An 18,080-nucleotide genomic window follows, 5' to 3' on the forward strand; every position below is an offset into this window, starting at 1 on the left:
AACTATGACTTTAAAATGAGTGCTCTTCTGTAATATGGGGATGTGTAGCAATCTGACTGTTGAATGACTTGAACCCATCTTAAACACAAAAGCCTTTTGTATGTTAGTAAAACAACACATTCATTGAAAAAAAGACTAGAGAAGAGGATTTTTTTTTGTCAGTGTATTGTCCAGGCAACAAGCACTACCATTAGATTATGAGAATGTCCTTTTGGTCTAAAAGTTTGGGTCAGTGTGCAGATGTCTATGTTATCTGATGACTATGTTTTCAAGCAATTAAGCTCTGCCACTGGAGAGAGCTGTAATCCTGTGCTTTTTTTATCTGAGTAAATATAAAGGAGTACAAAAGCAATCATCCTTTGATTTAGAACCTTTTAAAAATCATTGTTTATAACGTTTACTTGTGTTAACAATGACACCTGCTGATGCACTCTGATTCTACAACATTAACTGTACACATATAAAACATTACATTTCATAGTATTAAAAACTTATCATTGAGAAATTTCATCTGCTTTCAGGTTGTGAAATAAGAGCAATAATCTATAGTTTCCAAGGAGCTCTACAGCATCTGTTAAAAACTGCATCAATCTGTCTTTACTCTTGGTTTGCCTTTCCCACAACACTTGCGAATGCAGAAACAACACGTTTTTATCAGTAGTACAAGGATGAGTCCCACTACAGAAAGCAAGAAAGCTGCTACATCTAAACAGTAGTACTGGTACCAGGTCAGGTTGTGTGCTTGAACCCTTAGATGCTTGGCCCCCTTGTTGCGCATCACAAACTCGATCCAGAACACAGCTGTGTCCAGAGGTGTCATTGGTTGGTCATGATGGATTCTTGAGAGCTTCATCATGTTTTCTTTGTACCTGGTGAGAAGATGAAAGAGTAATATGACTGCATTGCAATGGAAGTTTGTTGTGGCATGGTCAATTAAACAAGTTTATCCATTTCAAAACTTAAAATGTTGATTAACAACATCAACTTTCTTGGACAAACAAGACTTACGATGGGTCATTAATGACTGCATTGAGACCTTCCACCAAGTCTTTGGATTGCATCTTGTTGAAGTCTATAACAACTGCGGCTCCCTTGGTTTTCATGTGCATCATGTTGTCAGGTTGGTCAGCAAACAAGGGGATCCCCACCATTGGGATGCCGTGGTAAATAGCTTCATAAAGGCCATTGGTCCCACCATGGGTGATGAAGGCTTTGGTCTTTGTATGGCCTGAATGACACAACAATCAGAATCAAATGAGTGTTTAAGAATTGTGGGGGACACCAGTCTAGAATGGTATGACGTTTACTGTAGAAAAAGATAGAAAAATTGCTGTTTTGTACCCAATAAGTCATTTTGTGGAATCCAGTCATAAAGTCTTGTGTTTGGAGCAATAGTGTCTGGTTTCTCGCCACTGTATCTCCAAAGTACCTTAAATAGAGAAAACAGAATGGTAAAGATCTGGGATGTAGAATGACCTACGCCAGAAAGCTTTGATAGGAAACATATCAATTAACCTTCTGTGGTATTTGTCCTAAAGCAGTGGCAATTGTGTTTCCTCTTTCTTTGGTAAGGTTCTTGATCATGGATCCCAAAGAAAACACCACAATGCCATCATCCCCAGAACTCTGCACAAACTCCTCGATATCCTGAAACAAAGTCCATCAGCATTTTGTTTGAATAGTTAAGATTTATATAAAGAGATGGGCCATAGCACTGGATTGTTCCATTAAAAAACTATTGTCAAGTAATGTTTGTACTTGAAATTTAATGAAAGTCTTACATTAGGAAGCGGCTTGGCAGGTTTGCAGTGAAGGCCTCCAACAAACTTAAAGTTTGGGAGGAACGGTCGAGGGTACTCAAAGTCCCAGTAGGTTCGAATCAACCAAATGTCTGCCTTCCCCACCATCTCACACAACGATGTAGGTTTTCCTGATAAACATGTAAGAACAGCATAATTTAAAAAACGTAGCTACTAACTCCTTGTTGTACGTAACACTGGTCCACACACAGAGGTAGACCAGTACAGGGCATGTGATAAATGCTTTTGCAAAGAACAAAGTACTTTTGTGTGTACAAAAGCAATAACAAGCATAATCCTTGTATTATATTATAATATATGTTGTACAACTGGAGATGAGCTTGTGTGTGAATATTAACGGTGTGGTAGTGCAACTAGTTATCTTATCACACAGGAGTAGATTAAATCAGAAATACTTTGAAATCAACGAACAGTAAAATAAATAGGACTAAAAATAATTGTAGGAAGGCAGGAAATGACAGTGCCCTTTAACCCTTGAAACACTGTAATCAACTTACCATATATGTCACTATAGTAACCATCCAAATAAATAAAGGAGTGTAGCTTGAACATGAAAGATTGTAAAATCAACATGAGAAAACTCTTGACCCTCTCAGAAAAGGTCATTGTAGCCGTGTAAGACAAAGGGGGCGTGGGAACATAAGAGGGAGGTGCTGGCATCTGACCACAAAACCGTTCCAGCGTAAAGCCAAACGTAAACCTCAAAGAGATGATGTAAGGCAAGCCAAGAGTTTCTGCCATCAGGTCACTGCATGGCATCATGGGATCAGCAAGGACCACGTCAAACTTGGATTGCCTCAGCGTATCAAGAAGCTCCTTATTTCGTAGCATAGAGTCGCACATGTCCAGGTGCATTTGAGTTGTTTTTCCCATTATCTCCCGGATCTTGAGGCCCACCTCCAGCACGGAGGCATTCTGAGCCTCATACATCCAGTACTCCACAAAGGCCTCTGTTACGGCATGCATTTCTTCTTTGCTAAAATCGACGTGGAAAACCTTGAAGCCGAATCGTTCTTTCTTGGTGTAGTCGACAGAAGGTGAGGCTGAGCATATGAACACTGTGACAGAGTGATTACGGTCCACAAGCGCTTCCAGCATTACTCGAATGTTGAGCCAGTGACTGTACTCCCCTGGAAATACCAACACATTGCCACCATGTGTACCCTGCACCCAACAGAGCATGAGGAGGGGAGCACAGAGCAGAACCTTCAGAGGCCCCATCCTAGTGGTGCAACAGTAGAGACTGAGAGGAGCGAAGAACATGTAGAGTGTACGAGTCGAGCGTCTGAAGTCCCTTAAAAGAGGGTGTGCTCGAGTCAAAGTCTACGGGCAGTGTACACAGTTTTTTAGTTGAGTAATCCCACTACACCACGGAAAACTAAAGTTTGCTTTTGAACAAACCTAGTTTTCCTATTAAAGTTACATACTTTAAAACAGTTAATCATCTAAAGTATGTCAAAATACTATCAAATCACAATTGAGACGTTAGATTCACAGGGCTTTTACTTACCACTAAGTTCACTGTAGAAGACATCAAGTGTCATCTTTGCTACAAGATGGAAAACTATGTCTTGTGACAGATAGAACAGTGTGTTCTTCAGCCTCTGTGTGAAATCCATCTGATCAGTGTAGCTCAATCCTGGGGCTGGAACATAAGAATGAGGGGATGGTACCTGCCCACAAAGTCTTTCCATTGTGTGAGCAAAGGAGAATCGCAGACTTAAAACGAATGGTATATCCAGCTGTTCTGCCAGGTACTCAAAACCTATTGTCAGGGGATCACTGAGTATCACGTCGTACTGTTCTCTCTTTAGTCTCTCCAGCAAGTCTGTATTAGAGAACAAAGTTTTGGCTGTAGCCATGTTGAATTCCATACTAGTTTCCATTAAGGGCTTCATCTTCAGTACAGCCTGGATGATGTTATCATTTGGCATGTCGTAAGTCCAGTACCTTAGTATCTCATCGGTCATTTCATTAAACTGTTCTTTGCTGTGGGGCACTTGGAGAATTTCAAAGCGGTACCTAGCAGTACCGCTGGTGCTGTTGTCCGCTACGGTCGGTGAGGCTGAGTTGGTGATGACTGTGATCGCGTGTCCTCTCCGAGACAGCTCCTCCATGATGTTCTTCATGTTGATCCAGTGGCTGTGCTCTCCTGGCCAGATCAATATCTTCCCCCCTGACACACACAGAGGGGAGTAGAGGAGTAGCAGAAACACACCGCTTCCCACAGTCCACATATTCAGGAAATTGCAGAAATAACAACTCTCAGAGCTGCCAACTCTCACGGTTTCGCCGTGCGACACACGCGTTAAAAAAAAGTTTGCCCCGGGGAGGGGGGAGGGGGGGTACTACCAAATCTCACGCCAAGGTTTTTGGAAAAATCGGCAGCCCTGAACTCTTCAACAGATTTCAAAATTGTAGTCATGTGATCAAATGGTTCTGTGTAGTGGCTTCGTTGCAACCTCCAATAGCCGCTGAGAGGCTGAGTCAGGGCAAATTATTGGTATGACGCGCTTCAATAAGGCAGTTCCACTCCGTGTTATGCGTTCTGGTCTTTATTGTCCCCTTGAATTAAAAAATACAACAATTCGAAACTAAATCCAGTTGAATGAAAAATACTGCTTTAAACTATGGGAAAACTGCGGTCAACCAAAAAAAAAAAAAAAAAAAACTCACCCCCTCTCTACCACCATGTAGGTGCAAAGGTGTTCTCCATAGGCTATCTGACCATCCCCCGTGACCTCCTATAGGCTTACCTATAGTGACGTATAGGTAAAACAAACCATAAACAAATGTAAATATAGCTGGCTCCTATATGTATATTATATGCATGGCTCCTATATTCTGATTGATTGGACGGTTCGGGATTGCATTATCGTCTTTTACAACATTCCAGACATTCCGTTCATTTCAGGGAACGTTCCTGTAGCAGCAAGTGAAGCTTTGCTGAAGAGAGTTGTTTTGTGGAAATGTACATCTTGAATGTCTCCAACAAACAGTCATCTGTCTCCATATTTATGACCAAACCCTGTGAATCACAATTAAAAGGAGGAAGCAGTAACTGTTTTGAAATCTTGATAGCCAAATGGAGAAGAGCATTATGTTTAAACTCAAATTGGAGTATCGTATGAGAATATGAATAGAAATGTGTAGGCAAAAATCACACTGTAAAAGCCTGGCCTTTATTCAGTCATAAATATACAGTTAACAAAACATGAACATGCATTTGTCAATGTCAGTGCTTGTTACAAGAAAAACATGGTATCAACTGATTGTGCCCGTGCGTCACTTTCAGTCTGTTTCATCATGGTTAAATACGGGAAATGTGCTGCTAATTTAGCCTGCATACACCTCAAACTAGCTGACGTTATTGCTAATGTTAGCACACTCAAATATGTTTTAACTTCGGTGCAAGCTAAATTATTATTATTTGGCTAGTTCACTGGCTAGTTCACCCCTGCGACAAGCGTAGCCGAATGAATGAATGAATGAATGAACGAACGAAAGATCTATCAAAACAATATTAATCAAGGAGGAACTGAAACTGAAACAAGGAACGTAGTGTATAATTGTATGAAATGTATGATGACAATTGGTTAGCAATTTCGCCAAGCAAATATCAAACGATAGGTTACTGCAGTTTGTCTTTCAACTACAGTTGCGAAATCCGCGATGGGACTGAACTTGAATAGCTTCGGTGACTTTATATAGTACAAAATTACTGTCAATCAAAAGGAGATGCACAGATCCTTCAATTATCACGCGGAAGCCCAGCGTCCAGGCCAGCCCACTCCTCCATTCACCCCCAGAGACGCGAGCGTCCGAGGCGGGACATTATCTCAGCATTCATTCAATGATCGTATAGTTTCCGTATAGTTTTCTGAAGCACTGAAAAAAACGGGACGCTACGGGAATGAATGAAAAGGAAATCAGTCAGTCGACCTGTTAATATATGAAGCTGATTCTGAAAGAACTCGTCTTCGATATGAGTGTTCTAACGCATTTAAAATGTTAACAAAATGTTAGTAAATAATTGACTTTATTTTTTTTAGATTGCAGGGGAAGCTAAACCGTGTGCCGTGTTTTTGCCATGAAATAGCCTATCTTAGAAAAACATCGGAGAATGAAATGTCTAGCAGGAGACTCAGAATTTTGTCACAATAGCTATGATGTCACAAAGCAATGTGTCATTTCTAATGTGTCATAGGCCTGTGTGTTGGTCGTAATGATTAAAATAACTATAAATGTCTATGTCAACACAACACTGCAGTCACTCTCTTTGCCAATAGAACAGACAACATGAGCGGATTTCAAGAAAAGAAGCGGATGGAGAAGAAGAAGAAAGAACGGACACGGGTGGTAAAAAGCGGGCCACAGATACTGGCTGAACAAAGATGGGTCCGAGAGATGCAGAAAGCAAAGAAGGATGCAGAAACGAGGCGTAAAATCCAAAGGTGGGTAGACCTAAAAAAGATATTACAGAAGCCGCGTGAACAGAAGCTGGCAGAGCTCAGGGAGGCAGAAAAAAGGCTGGCAGAAGACAGGCTGGACATGCAGAGGCAGGAGAGGTGGAGAGAATGGATGCAGAAGGAGCGAGAGCTGTGGGACGCAGAGCAGAGACGGAAAGAGCAGGAGCTCAACTCCTCCAAGAAGAAACTTGAAGGTCTGCAGGAGACCAAGACACCTCACACACCGGTGGTTAAGTCTCTTACCATCATGGAGGAGTTGAAGATGTTGGATGAACTGCTTGAGGAGGTAAGACTATAGCCATTAGGTTTTTTTTACTTCAGAAAAGTGTCCTTTGTGTTGGGTATTCCATTACAGTGCTGACAATTTTCTTGTCTCCAACAAAGACAGCGGATATCAAAGTTCCATCAATGTCCCCCATCCATCAGCCAGTCTCCCTAACCCCCACACCCCTCCCACTGAGTAAAGATGGAGCAGAATTGGGCCTCACCACCATCAAACCCCTGGAAGCTCAGGCCAGGCACCCCCACGGGGTCAAGCATCCCACCTGCACACCTCTTCCTGAGGACACTCAAATCTACACCCACCCCTTGGCCAACCAGGAGGAAGAATTAGAGAGTGAACTGGCGAGGATACAAGTTCTGGAGGCATCTGTTGAGGAGAGTTCCAACAGTGACATATTGAAAATTGAGGACGAGATAAAGGCTGAGGAGGGGAAAGCAGCAAAGAAAGAGAGGGAGTTCATAGAAAAGCTGAAGAAAGCAGAAAAGCTGGCGCAGGAGAAGATGGAGAAGAAACAGAGGAAGCAGCTGGAGCAGGCAGAAAAAAGAAACATGGAGATTCAAACAAAGCTGGAGAAAGAGAGACGCAAAATGAAAGATCTAGAAAGGAAAGAGATGCAAAGGTTAGCAGAAGAGCAGAGGAAGGACATTGAGAAGAAAGAAAAGGAAGAGAAAAAGGCACAAAAAGGAAAAGTGGAAATGAGGTCTTTGCCAAAATGTGGCTTCTTCGAGAAGTTCAAGAGGGCCTTTCATTTCCACTGATAAGAGAGACTTTCATCTACGGTAACACCAACCGTGACAAACATCAAGGACTTGAAGAACCTTTTGAACTCTGTGAAGAACCTTTATAGAAGTTATGTAGTAGTAGTAGTAGTAGTAGTAATAGTAGTAGTAGTAGTAGTAGTAGTAGTAGTAGTAGTAGTAGTAGTAGTAGTAGTAGTAGTAGTAGTATTAGAATGAGTAGTAGTAGTAGTAATAGTAGTAGTAACAGTAGTAGTAGTAATAGTAGTAGTAGTAGTAGTAGTAGTAGTAGTAGTAGTAGTAGTAGTAGTAGTTGTAGTGGGAACAATAAAAACAATAATAATGGTGAAACAGATGTTTTGAAGCATGTTTTTACTTACATATCAGATTTTTGAAAAGTATACAACAATAACGATTCTGGGTTGATCCTTTCTAATTTGCAACAAGAAATACATAGAAATCTCAATGAATACAACATATTACATTATACATTTAGAGCAAGACGTTTGCCATTTTAATTACCCTTATTGATACTTAATTTGACTTGTTGCCAACCATGCGCTGCATAAAAATTGGTCTTCTTTACATTCTCTGCACTACGTCTGCACTAGTCTGACTACGTATGACTGGTGATGCTCTTACCTTGTCAATGACATAGCCTGTCTGGATTTCCATAGAGCAGGTATGGGAGCAAGAGTATTGCAGCACAGACGGTGTGTCCTAAAAGGAAAAAACACAACTTGATCATTTTTTATAGCAATTATGGCATCATGTATTTGAAGAACATCAAATAACGTTCTAAATACCTTTGTGTGTCTCCTCACATTCCTGACTGACTGCTCTCTGATACTGGAGTACAATCTCTTTGCCCAGGCTGCTCAGTTTGGCTTCTGCAACAATGTTGTTTGCTGCTTCCCCAAAGTCTTCCAGCAACCTCTTATCCACATCAATGTTATAGATGTGCTCAATTTTAACAAAAATCTAAAAGAGTATTTACATACATTAAATATGTGTTTGGAAGAGAAATCTTATTACGAATTGTACATTAACTACACTAAGTTGTACATTAACTCCCTGCAGGGTTTGAACTCACAATGCTGATATGCCGTAAAGCTGGGAACTCCTGAATAATGTCACTGGTGGAGTGGCTTTGAATGAAGCAGACTCTCAGCAAAGGTCCTCTTCATTTTCTCCTTCAGTATGTCCATGTTTGGATGGGCTTCTTTGCACTCCTCTTTCATTCTGGCGACATGTTTCTCAAGTATGTTCTTGTTACATCACGGCAGTAAAAAAGCAATTTCTAGCGTTTTCTCTATCATTTGTGTATTTGTGTATTCAGGTTTTTAATTTAAATGATTACGGGTGGGGCTCTCTAAGGTCACAAGGGATTTTGCACAGACACACATCAGCTATTTTTACGCCACAACCATCAATGTTTGACATTTATAGTGACTCCTATCAGCTGTTATCATACCGGTTGACAGGTTCACTGTGTTTACTGCTGAGAGATTTAGGCAAAACAGCTTGGTATTAGTAGTATTGGTAATCATTATATTGTACTATTGGACCATTGATTGACAGTTTCAGTGAGAAGGATTTCTGTTTCTTCCTCCTGCCTATGTTTGATGATGTCACAGTGGGGCTTACAGGTTACATTTGAATGAATGTGCAATGCTTGATAGATTAATATTTCTGACTGGTCCACACACAGAGGTAGATCAGTACAGGGCATGTGGTAAATGCTTCTGCAAAGAACAAAGTACTTTTGTGTGTCCAAAAGCAATAACAAGCATAATCCCTGTATTATAGCTATGTTGTACAACTGGAGGTGAGCTTGTGGATGAATATCAACTGTGTCATAAGAGAGTTTGTATGTTAGTAAAACAACACATTAATAATAAAAAAAAAGACTAGAGAACAGGATTTTTTTGTGTCGGTGTACTGTCCAGTTAACAAGCACTATCATAAGACAGAGTATCTTTTTGGCAAAACAGAGCACGCAACAGAGCATGAGGAGGGGAACACAGAGCAGAACCTTCAGAGGTCCCATCCTAGGAGTGCAACAGTAGAGACTGAGAGGAGCGAAGACGTTGCAGTGTGCGAGTCGAGCGTCTGAAGTCCCGTAAGTAGAGATCACAACAAAGAGGGTGTGCTATGAGTCAAAGTCTATGGGCAGTGTACAAAGTTTTCAGTTGAGTAATCCCTCTACACCACCGAACACTAAAGTTTGCTTCTGAACAAATGTACAGTTTTCCCATTAAAGTTCCCCTACAGTTAAGTTTGAAAGTATGTAAAAATACTATCAAATCACACTCGAGACGTTTGATTCACAGGGCTCTTACTTACCACTAAGTTCACTGTAGAAGGCATCAAATGTCATCTTTGTTCCAAGAGTGACCATTATGTCTTGAGACAGATAGAACAGTGTGTTCTTCACCCTCTTCTCTCTTTAGTCTCTCCAGCAAGTCTATATTAGAGAACAAAGTTCTGGCTGTAGCCATGTTGAATTCCATACTAGTTTCCATTAAGGTCTTCATCTTCAGTATTGCCTGGATGATGTTATCATTTGGCATGTCGTCCAGTACCTTAGTATCTCATCTATCATTTCATTAAACTGTTCTTTGCTGTGGGGCACCTGGAGAATTTCAAAGCGGTACCTAGCAGTGGTGCTGATGTTCTTCATGTTGATCCAGTGGCTGTGCTCTCCTGGCCAGATCAAGATCCCCCCCCCCCCCCACAGTGTTGAACGGATTTCAACACTGTAGTCATGTGACCAAATGGTTTTGATTCTGGTTCTGGTTTGGGATTGCATAATCTTCTTTTTTAACACTCCAGATAGGGGAATGTTCCTGAAGCAGGAAGTGAAGCTTTGTTAAAAGTTGTTTTGTGGAAATGTACATCTTGAATGTCTCCTACAAAACAATCATCTTAAATGTCTCCATATTTATGACCAAACCCTGTGAATCACAATTCAAAGGAGGAAGCAGAAACTGTTTTAAAATATTAATAGCCAAATGGAGACAGGAAGAGCATTATGTTTTAAAACTATGTTTTGTTATAATGGTTTCTGACGACCACAGGCCCTAAACCTAAATTGGAGTATTATCGTATGAGAATATGAATAGAAATGTGTAGGCAAAAATCATCATCAGTCATTTTCATAACACTGTAAAAAGAATGGCCTTTATTCAGTCATAAATATACAGTTAACAAAACATGAGCACGCATTTGTCAATGTCAGTGGTTAGCTTGTTACAAGAAAAAAAGTAGGCTACTTCCACACATGGTATCAACTGATGGTGCCCGTGCGTTACTTTCAGCTAAGTCCATGTTTAATCATGGTTAAATATGGGAAATGTGCTGCTAATTTAAAGGTTGCATACACCTCAAACTAGCTGACGTTATTGCTAATGTTAGCACACTCAAATATGTTTTAACTTAGGTGCAAGCTAAATTGAGATCTTACTGTTAATCATTATCTATGCATTTTACAAGTAATTGACGCCAGCTAGCAGTTACTTTACATTCTATGATGCTTTTATATACCATTTATCAAAAAGTTTTTAAATTTGTAATAAAGGTGGAGAGCTCCTTGGCTATTAAACTAGGCTAAGAAACGCAAGGTAACCTACTTGATAGGTCTTTCAAAGAGGGGAAGCTCATTTTCGGCCTACATCCTAAAAAGGTTTAATTTATTTGGCTAGTTAGTTCACCCCTACGACCAGCCTAGCCAACTGAATGAATTAATGAATGAACGAACGAACGAACGAACGATCTATAAAAACAATATTAATCAAGGAGTAAATGTGCGAATTAGGTTAAACTGAAACAAGGAACGTGGTGTATACTTGTATGAAATATATGATGACAATTGGTTAGCAATTTCGCCGAGCAAATACCAAGAAATAGGTTACTGCAGTTTTTCTTGCAACTGCAGTTGCAAAATCCACGATGGGACTGAGCTTGATACCTTCGGTGACTTTTTGTAGTACAAAATTACTGTCAATCAAAAGGAGATGCAGGGGGGGGGGGGGGGGGGGGGGGGGGAATACATGCGCCGTGTTTTTGCCATGAAATAGCCTATCTTAGGAAAAGATCACAATAGCTATGACGTCACAAAGCAATGTGTCATTTCTAATGTGTCATAGGCCTATGTGTTGGTGATAATGATGAAAATAACTATAAAAGTCTATGTCAACACAACACTGCAGTCACTCTCTAGAACAGACAACATGAGCGGATTTCAAGAAAAGAAGCGGATGGAGAAGAAGAAGAAAGAACGGACACGGGTGGTAAAAAGCGGGCCACAGATACTGGCTGAACAAAGATGGGTCAGAGAGATGCAGAAAGCAAAGAAGGATGCAGAAACGAGGCGTAAAATTCAAAGGTGGGTAGACCTAAAAAAGATATTACAGAAGCCGCGTGAACAGAAGCTGGCAGAGCTCAGGGAAGCAGAAAAAAGGCTGGCAGAAGACAGGCTGGACATGCAGAGGCAGGAGAGGTGGAGAGAATGGATGCAGAAGGAGCGAGAGCTGTGGGACGCAGAGCAGAGACGGAAAGAGCAGGAGCTCAACTCCTCCAAGAAGAAACTTGAAGGTCTGCAGGAGACCAAGACACCTCACACACCGGTGGTTAAGTCTCTTACCATCATGGAGGAGTTGAAGATGTTGGATGAACTGCTTGAGGAGGTAAGACTATAGCCATTAGTTTTTTTTTTACTTCAGAAAAGTGTCCTTTGTGTTGGGTATTCCATTACAGTGCTGACAATTTTCTTGTCTCCAACAAAGACAGCGGATATCAAAGTTCCATCAATGTCCCCCATCCATCAGCCAGTCTCCCTAACCCCCACACCCTTCCCACTGAGTAAAGATGGAGCACACTTGGGCCTCACCACCACCAAACCCCTGGAAGCTCAGGCCAGGCACCCCCACGGGGTCAAGCATCCCACCTGCACACCTCTTCCTGAGGACACTCAAATCTACACCCACCCCTTGGCCAACCAGGAGGAAGAATTAGAGAGTGAACTGGCGAGGATGCAAGTTCTGGAGGCATCTGTTGTGGAGAGTTCCAACAGTGACATATTGAAAATTGAGGACGAGATAAAGGCTGAGGAGGGGAAAGCAGCAAAGAAAGCGAGCGAGTCCATAGAAAGGCAGAAGAAAGCAGAAAAGCTGGCTCAGGAGAAGATGGAGAAGAAACAGAGGAAGCAGCTGGAGCAGGCAGAAAAAAGAAACATGGAGATTCAAAAAAAGCTTGAGAATGAGAGACGCAAAATGAAAGATCTAGAAAGGAAAGAGATGCAAAGGTTAGCAGAAGAGCAGAGGAAGGACATTGAGAAGAAAGAAAAGGAAGAGAAAAAGGCACAAAAAGGAAAAGTGGAAATGAGGTCTTTGCCAAAATGTGGCTTCTTCGAGAAGTTCAAGAGGGCCTTTCATTTCCACTAATACTTTTGGAACCTTTGGAGGTTCCTCAATTTGAAATTGTGGAGAACTTTGAAGAACCTTTGTGTTGTGTTGTGTTGTAGTAGTAGTAGTAGTAGTAGTAGTAGTAGTAGTAGTAGTAGTAGTAGCAGTAATAGTAGAAGTAACAGTAGTAGTAGTAGTATTAGTAGTAGTAGTAGTAGTATTAGTAGTAGTAGTAGTAGGAGTAGTAGTAGTAGTAGTAGTAGTAGTAGTAGTAGTAGTAGTAGTAGTAGTAGTAGTAGTAGTAGTAGTAGTAGTAGCAGTAGCAGTAGTAGTATTACTAGTAAAAACAATAAAAACAATAATAATGGTGAAACAGATGTTTTAAAGCACGTTTTTATATACATATCAGGCTTTTGAAAAGTGTACAACAATAATGATTCTGGGTTGATTATTTCTAATTTGCAAAAAAATAAATACATAGAAATCTCAATGAATACAACATATTACGTAATACATTTAGAGCAAGACGTTTGCCATTTTAATTACCCTTATTGATACTTCATTTGACTTGTTACCAACCATGCGCTGCATAAACATTTGTGTTCTTTACACTCTCTGCACATTTAACTCCAAAGATGAAACAGAATCCAGTAGGGCACCAACTCCCACTGAGATGTCCTTTACCTTCGCAATGTCCTTTCCATCCATGTGAAGACAAATTTCACAAGGGGTGAAAGGGGTTCCCACTCACAAGCAGCACAGGGGTAGGAGCCTTTTCCATATATGAAAAGCCAACAACAAATACAGTATCTTACTTGAATACATGACATTTAAACTGTTTTCAAGCACTCTCCGTTTTATTGAACTGACTGAAAGAATGAGTCAGTCTGACTGTCAGTGCATCTGATTGGAAAGTTATCTGAACATAAATTATATCATTCACCCAATTATGCGCAATAAAAAATACATCTCTTATACTATGACAAAAAAGAATATAGATAGACAAATACAGTATCTACATGAATTGGTGGAATTGCGGTCATTAATGACCAGTCATAAGTCTTGTTGGTTCAAGAAAATTGATGCTGTTAATCAACATATCAAGTTTTGAAATGCATACACTTGTTTAATTGACCATGCTACAACAAACTTCCATTTGCAATACAGTCATATTACTCTTTCATCTTCTCACCAGGTACAAAGAAAACATAATGAAACTGACCAACCAATGACACCTCTGGACACAGCTGTGTTCTGGATCGAGTTTGTGATGCGCAACAAGGGGGCCACAGTTACACACCGCTTCCCACAGTCCACATGTTAAGGACATTGAGGGGAAAAACAACCCTTGGAACAGATTTCAAAACTGTAGTCATGTGACCAAATGGTTCTGATTGATTGGACAGTTTGGGATTGCATAATCTTCTTTTGCAACACTCCAGATAGGGGAATGTTGAATTTTGAATGTCTCCATATTTATGACCAAACCCTGTGAATCACAATGAAAGGAGTAAAGCAGTAACTTTAAAAAAATCTTAATAGCCAAATGGAGACAGGAAGAGCATTTAGATGTTTGCACTGTAAAAAGCATGGCCTTTATTCAGCAATAAATAAACAGTTAACAAAACATGAGCACATATGTAAATGTCAGTGGTTAGCTTGTAACAAGAAATAGTTCTTCCACACATGTTATCAACTGTGAGTAGTCTAATAGATGACAGCCCTTTGGTGCATCCTAGTGGATCTATATGTACATGTTCACATTTCCAACCATAACATGACAGCAGGCAGGCTGTAAATGGTTTCACATTGAATGTGACGTCATGTCATGTGAGCCAGATATGTTGAGTCGCCCACTGAGACTGTTCTGTGACGACACTCAAGTACAGGTGGTCTGAACTGTCCAACCAGCGCTTTTACGAAGCAAAGTCTTTTTCAAAATCTTGGGGAGTGTGTCGCTCAATACACCTGAATGACATCATCCCATTCCCTTACAGGCCACACCCCATTCTCCTGCACGTTGGCCGGAGAGCTCTTCCAGTCCCACGTTTTGACCGGCGTGTTCCAGTTGGCCCCATAGTTGGCCACCACATAGTCCAGAGTCTCACAAGGAACACGGACTCGGAGTTCCATCAGCTCTGTCCAGCAGAGGCTGAACTTTGGGAAAACGTACCTAGCAGAAGGAGGGCATTCTATCAGTTACACATGTTGGATAACAGCCAACGACACTATACGAAAGCTGCTTCGTAGGCCTTAAACGTGTTAAGTTGGTGACCTGCGAGGCGACTCGATCACTAAACGAGAAATGGAGACGCCATCTAAGAGAGGGTGATAGTTACTTGAACTTTTTGCCACTCTTTGCCTGGGTTCCTCCATTCCACATGATGTCTCCCTCCTCATAGAAGAAGAAAATGTCCAGTTTGACATCCAGGCCCTGGAAAGAGAGTTCTAGACTGTCTTCGACCTTGTGAAAGAGTAAGAAGACAGTAGAGAAGAAGAGGGGCGAGAGAGAAGAGGGAAAGAGAAGAAAGAGAAGGGGTGGGAAGAAACAAAAGAAGGAGAGAGGAGGGAGATTAAGACAGAGTAAAAAAAGGTGTCGCTCTTCATCATCCCTCATAACCAGTCCCAGCGGATTAATAGAAATGTCCTTTACCTTTCCAAATTTGTGCTTTAATGGAAGCCCAGCCTTTTGAAATGCTGAGGTGATATCATATCTGTAGTCTTTGATCCAGATTCCCAGATCCACATCCTTGCTGTAGGGAATAATATTGCACTGTCGAAACCAGCCTGTAGGGGGGAAGTGACATCGTGATTAGCCTTCAAGAGCCCAAAACTACCAATTGGCCTTGTTAGTAGATCAGACAGCCAACCGAGGAAACCGATTGGAAGTAAGAAGAATCTAACCAATGTGTAAACACTGGGGGGGTTAGGTTTAGCTCAGTGTGTTTAGAGCATTTAACTGCAGATCATGTTGCATGTTTAAATTCCCCCATTTTGTAAAACAATTTTGATGAAAGCATCTGCTAAATTAACAAATGATTATCATTGTTAATGCTGCTTTCCCCCCTCGCCATCTGTAATCACAGTAGGGACTTTGGAGGGAAATTGGGATGCACGTCATTCACAAGACACAGATACAGTGAAGATACAGTTTGTGTATATGACCCTAGCATTGGTGTCTCGATGCACTTCTGTGGGTACATGCAAATGGTTCTCCTACCCAGGCAAGTGCCACTACTCAGCCAGAATGGCACCCCCAGGGCAGTGAGGGTCCTGGCTGCCAGATACAGGAGGCTCTTGGCCTTCATCCTGAAGTCCATGGCTTCTGGAGAGGTGTCGTCTGGGTACATCTGGTCAACCAGCAGGAAGAAACGCTTAGGCATGGAGTCCAGATGAAGATCAGAGAGAGAGAGAGCGAGCGAGCGAGACCGAGAGAGCGCGAGCGGGAGAGAGGGAGGAGATCGAGTGGTTGAGAGAATAGAGAAAGAGAGGGGTCCAACCTGAAAGAAGGCGCGAGACTCCCTGTGCCTGCACTCCAGGAAGCGGGCCTGGGAGTGCTCTCTCAGGAAACGGGAGATGTTCCGCGGTATCCGGACGTCAAGCCCGTCCAAAGCAGTCAGCACCAGCTCCGGCCTGGAACCCAAAGCCACCCAGGGACGTTTTCCCCCTCAGTAACCTGCAGCGGAGTTCGCCATTTTGTGTCTTGACGGGGATATCTACCTGTCATAGGCTCCCGCGTGGCGGCCATAGTCAAGCTTCCTGAACGGGGCGAGCGTCCGGTCTGCGTTGGGTTTGAGCCGCAGCGGGCCGTGCCACAGGTAGTTCCCACTGCGCTCGTACAGGACCACGACGTGGATCACGTGACCTTGGAAGTGGAACAGGAAGTGGAGGGGGATCTCTTTCCCCGACAGATCGTCCATGCTGACGAGGCGAGGGTCCTTCCCTCGCACCTCCAGCAGATCGAATCCTCGCTCCTCGGCTGCCGCCACCAAACCAGGCTGCTCGCGAAACGCAGAAAACCAAACGTCTTATTCCCCCACATTCCCCTCAAATACGAAAGCGGTACACGAAAACACATAGGATGCGCTCGCTTACGTCATACTTCCAGAGATTGCTGAACAAGGCGAAGGTGGTGAACTCTCGGCCGGTGCAGAGGAAGGTGCAGTGGGGCTCTCTGACCAGGCTGTCCTTCAGCAGCATGGAGTCCTGGGAGAGGAGAGCCAGGCCTGCTGTGTCGGCCAGGAACACTGGCATGTTGTATTTGTTCACCAGGGCCAGGAACTTTTTCACCACCTGCTGTGCTCAGGGATCACCATAACCCACATCACAGAGCAATCATGTCAGCGTTTCGCGTTTTTTGGACTGTTCTAATTTAGACAATATACCCCAAAATACTTACCCATTGGACATCATTTGCTGATAGATGACCACTCCGACTTAGGATGTGTGGACCACTCTAGAAGTGAGAAAAAAAATCAGCAATCATTCTGACTGTTGGGATTGTACAAAGGCACATCATGTTTAGTTATGATGTATGTGTTTCATACTGGACAAACAGTGAATACAGGTGCTATGAGTGACTATGCTACAAACTGGAACAAATCGTTATAGAGGGTTTATGTCATCCATGTCGTTAACTCACCTTAGAAACATACTGCCTGTAATAATAAAGTTGGAATAAAAGGAATACCGAACTGGCTGCAATGAGAAGGGCAAGCACCAGTGTTTTGTTCAGTCGAGGCATTAGTTCTCTTTAGTCGCTTTTCTTGATCTTCGTTTTGATGGTGCTGGTCAGATGGACCAGCACTAACCATGTTCATTTGATGAGAACTCTGGGTGGAGAAAAGGTGCAGATTACAAAATAATTTTCCCTTACGTTCAAACAAAGTGACGTCCACGCTTTCAGCTATTTTAACTAGGGAAAATGAATGAAAACAATTATAGGTAACGGGCCAATTGCTAGTCAAGCAAATAAGATTGCTTTGCTACCGGGTTACGCGATGGAACAGTTATGAAAACGCCATCTTGAGAGATATCAACCGCTACGTTTACGTAGATGACCAATAATCCGTACAAAAGAATACTTGAGATAAATTAAAGAATGTTACATGAATTTCCATCAGTTCCATTAGCATCTTCTAAAAACAACACACTGCTGCAGGGGGAGTCAAGGAACCAACGCGCATGGCCGACACAGGAAAAACGTATCACGAAAGCTATCTAACGTCACCTGCTGGATTGGAGGGTGAAATATTTATTTATATTTTCATTAAATGTTTTCATGTTTTGTGTTCAGTAAAACAGTTACAAATTAAGACGATTCAATTGTGTAAACCTAGAAGGCTGATGAGGTTGATTTGACAATG

At 41.9% G+C, this 18,080-nt stretch overlaps 4 protein-coding genes across 7 annotated transcripts; 2 read left to right on the forward strand and 2 right to left on the reverse strand.

Moving 5' to 3' along the window:
* Window positions 1–358: 358 nt before the first annotated feature.
* On the reverse strand, window positions 359–4,245 carry LOC146220631 (UDP-glucuronosyltransferase 2C1-like). Of its 2 annotated transcripts, none has more exons than XM_084693570.1 (6): window positions 3,331–4,245; window positions 1,782–1,930; window positions 1,516–1,647; window positions 1,342–1,429; window positions 1,009–1,228; window positions 359–869 (listed from the first exon to the last, which is right to left on the reverse strand). In XM_084693570.1, exons 1-6 carry the CDS (start codon window positions 4,055–4,057, stop codon window positions 587–589), a joined length of 1,599 nt encoding a protein of 532 aa, XP_084549696.1. In that variant the 5' UTR covers window positions 4,058–4,245; the 3' UTR covers window positions 359–586. The 2 variants fall into 2 exon arrangements, with proteins under 2 accessions (XP_084549696.1, XP_084549695.1); XM_084693569.1 differs by lacking the exon at window positions 3,331–4,245 and adding an exon at window positions 2,318–3,184.
* Window positions 4,246–5,951: 1,706 nt separating this feature from the next.
* On the forward strand, window positions 5,952–7,593 carry LOC146220632 (uncharacterized). Its single transcript, XM_084693583.1, has 2 exons — window positions 5,952–6,575; window positions 6,674–7,593. The coding sequence occupies exons 1-2, from the start codon at window positions 6,120–6,122 to the stop codon at window positions 7,328–7,330; spliced, it is 1,113 nt and encodes a 370-aa protein (XP_084549709.1). The 5' UTR covers window positions 5,952–6,119; the 3' UTR covers window positions 7,331–7,593.
* Window positions 7,594–11,526: 3,933 nt separating this feature from the next.
* LOC146220633 (uncharacterized) lies at window positions 11,527–13,153 on the forward strand. The gene is made up of 2 exons (XM_084693588.1): window positions 11,527–11,997; window positions 12,097–13,153. The coding sequence occupies exons 1-2, from the start codon at window positions 11,542–11,544 to the stop codon at window positions 12,751–12,753; spliced, it is 1,113 nt and encodes a 370-aa protein (XP_084549714.1). The 5' UTR covers window positions 11,527–11,541; the 3' UTR covers window positions 12,754–13,153.
* Window positions 13,154–14,286: 1,133 nt separating this feature from the next.
* fktn (fukutin) lies at window positions 14,287–17,940 on the reverse strand. 3 transcript variants are annotated; one of them, XM_084693577.1, is made up of 10 exons: window positions 17,823–17,940; window positions 17,357–17,546; window positions 17,114–17,170; window positions 16,810–17,010; window positions 16,435–16,712; window positions 16,215–16,347; window positions 15,935–16,064; window positions 15,368–15,501; window positions 15,054–15,178; window positions 14,287–14,887 (listed from the first exon to the last, which is right to left on the reverse strand). In XM_084693577.1, exons 2-10 carry the CDS (start codon window positions 17,456–17,458, stop codon window positions 14,674–14,676), a joined length of 1,374 nt encoding a protein of 457 aa, XP_084549703.1. In that variant the 5' UTR covers window positions 17,459–17,546; window positions 17,823–17,940; the 3' UTR covers window positions 14,287–14,673. The 3 variants fall into 3 exon arrangements, with proteins under 3 accessions (XP_084549703.1, XP_084549704.1, XP_084549705.1); XM_084693578.1 differs by having other exon boundaries at window positions 17,704–17,877; XM_084693579.1 differs by having other exon boundaries at window positions 17,357–17,412; window positions 17,591–17,876.
* Between the last annotated feature and the right edge of the window lie 140 nt (window positions 17,941–18,080).

This window comes from Hypomesus nipponensis, chromosome 27, assembly GCF_054491055.1.
Source record: "Hypomesus nipponensis isolate SF chromosome 27, ASM5449105v1, whole genome shotgun sequence".
NCBI classification, from domain to species: Eukaryota; Metazoa; Chordata; class Actinopteri; order Osmeriformes; family Osmeridae; genus Hypomesus; species Hypomesus nipponensis.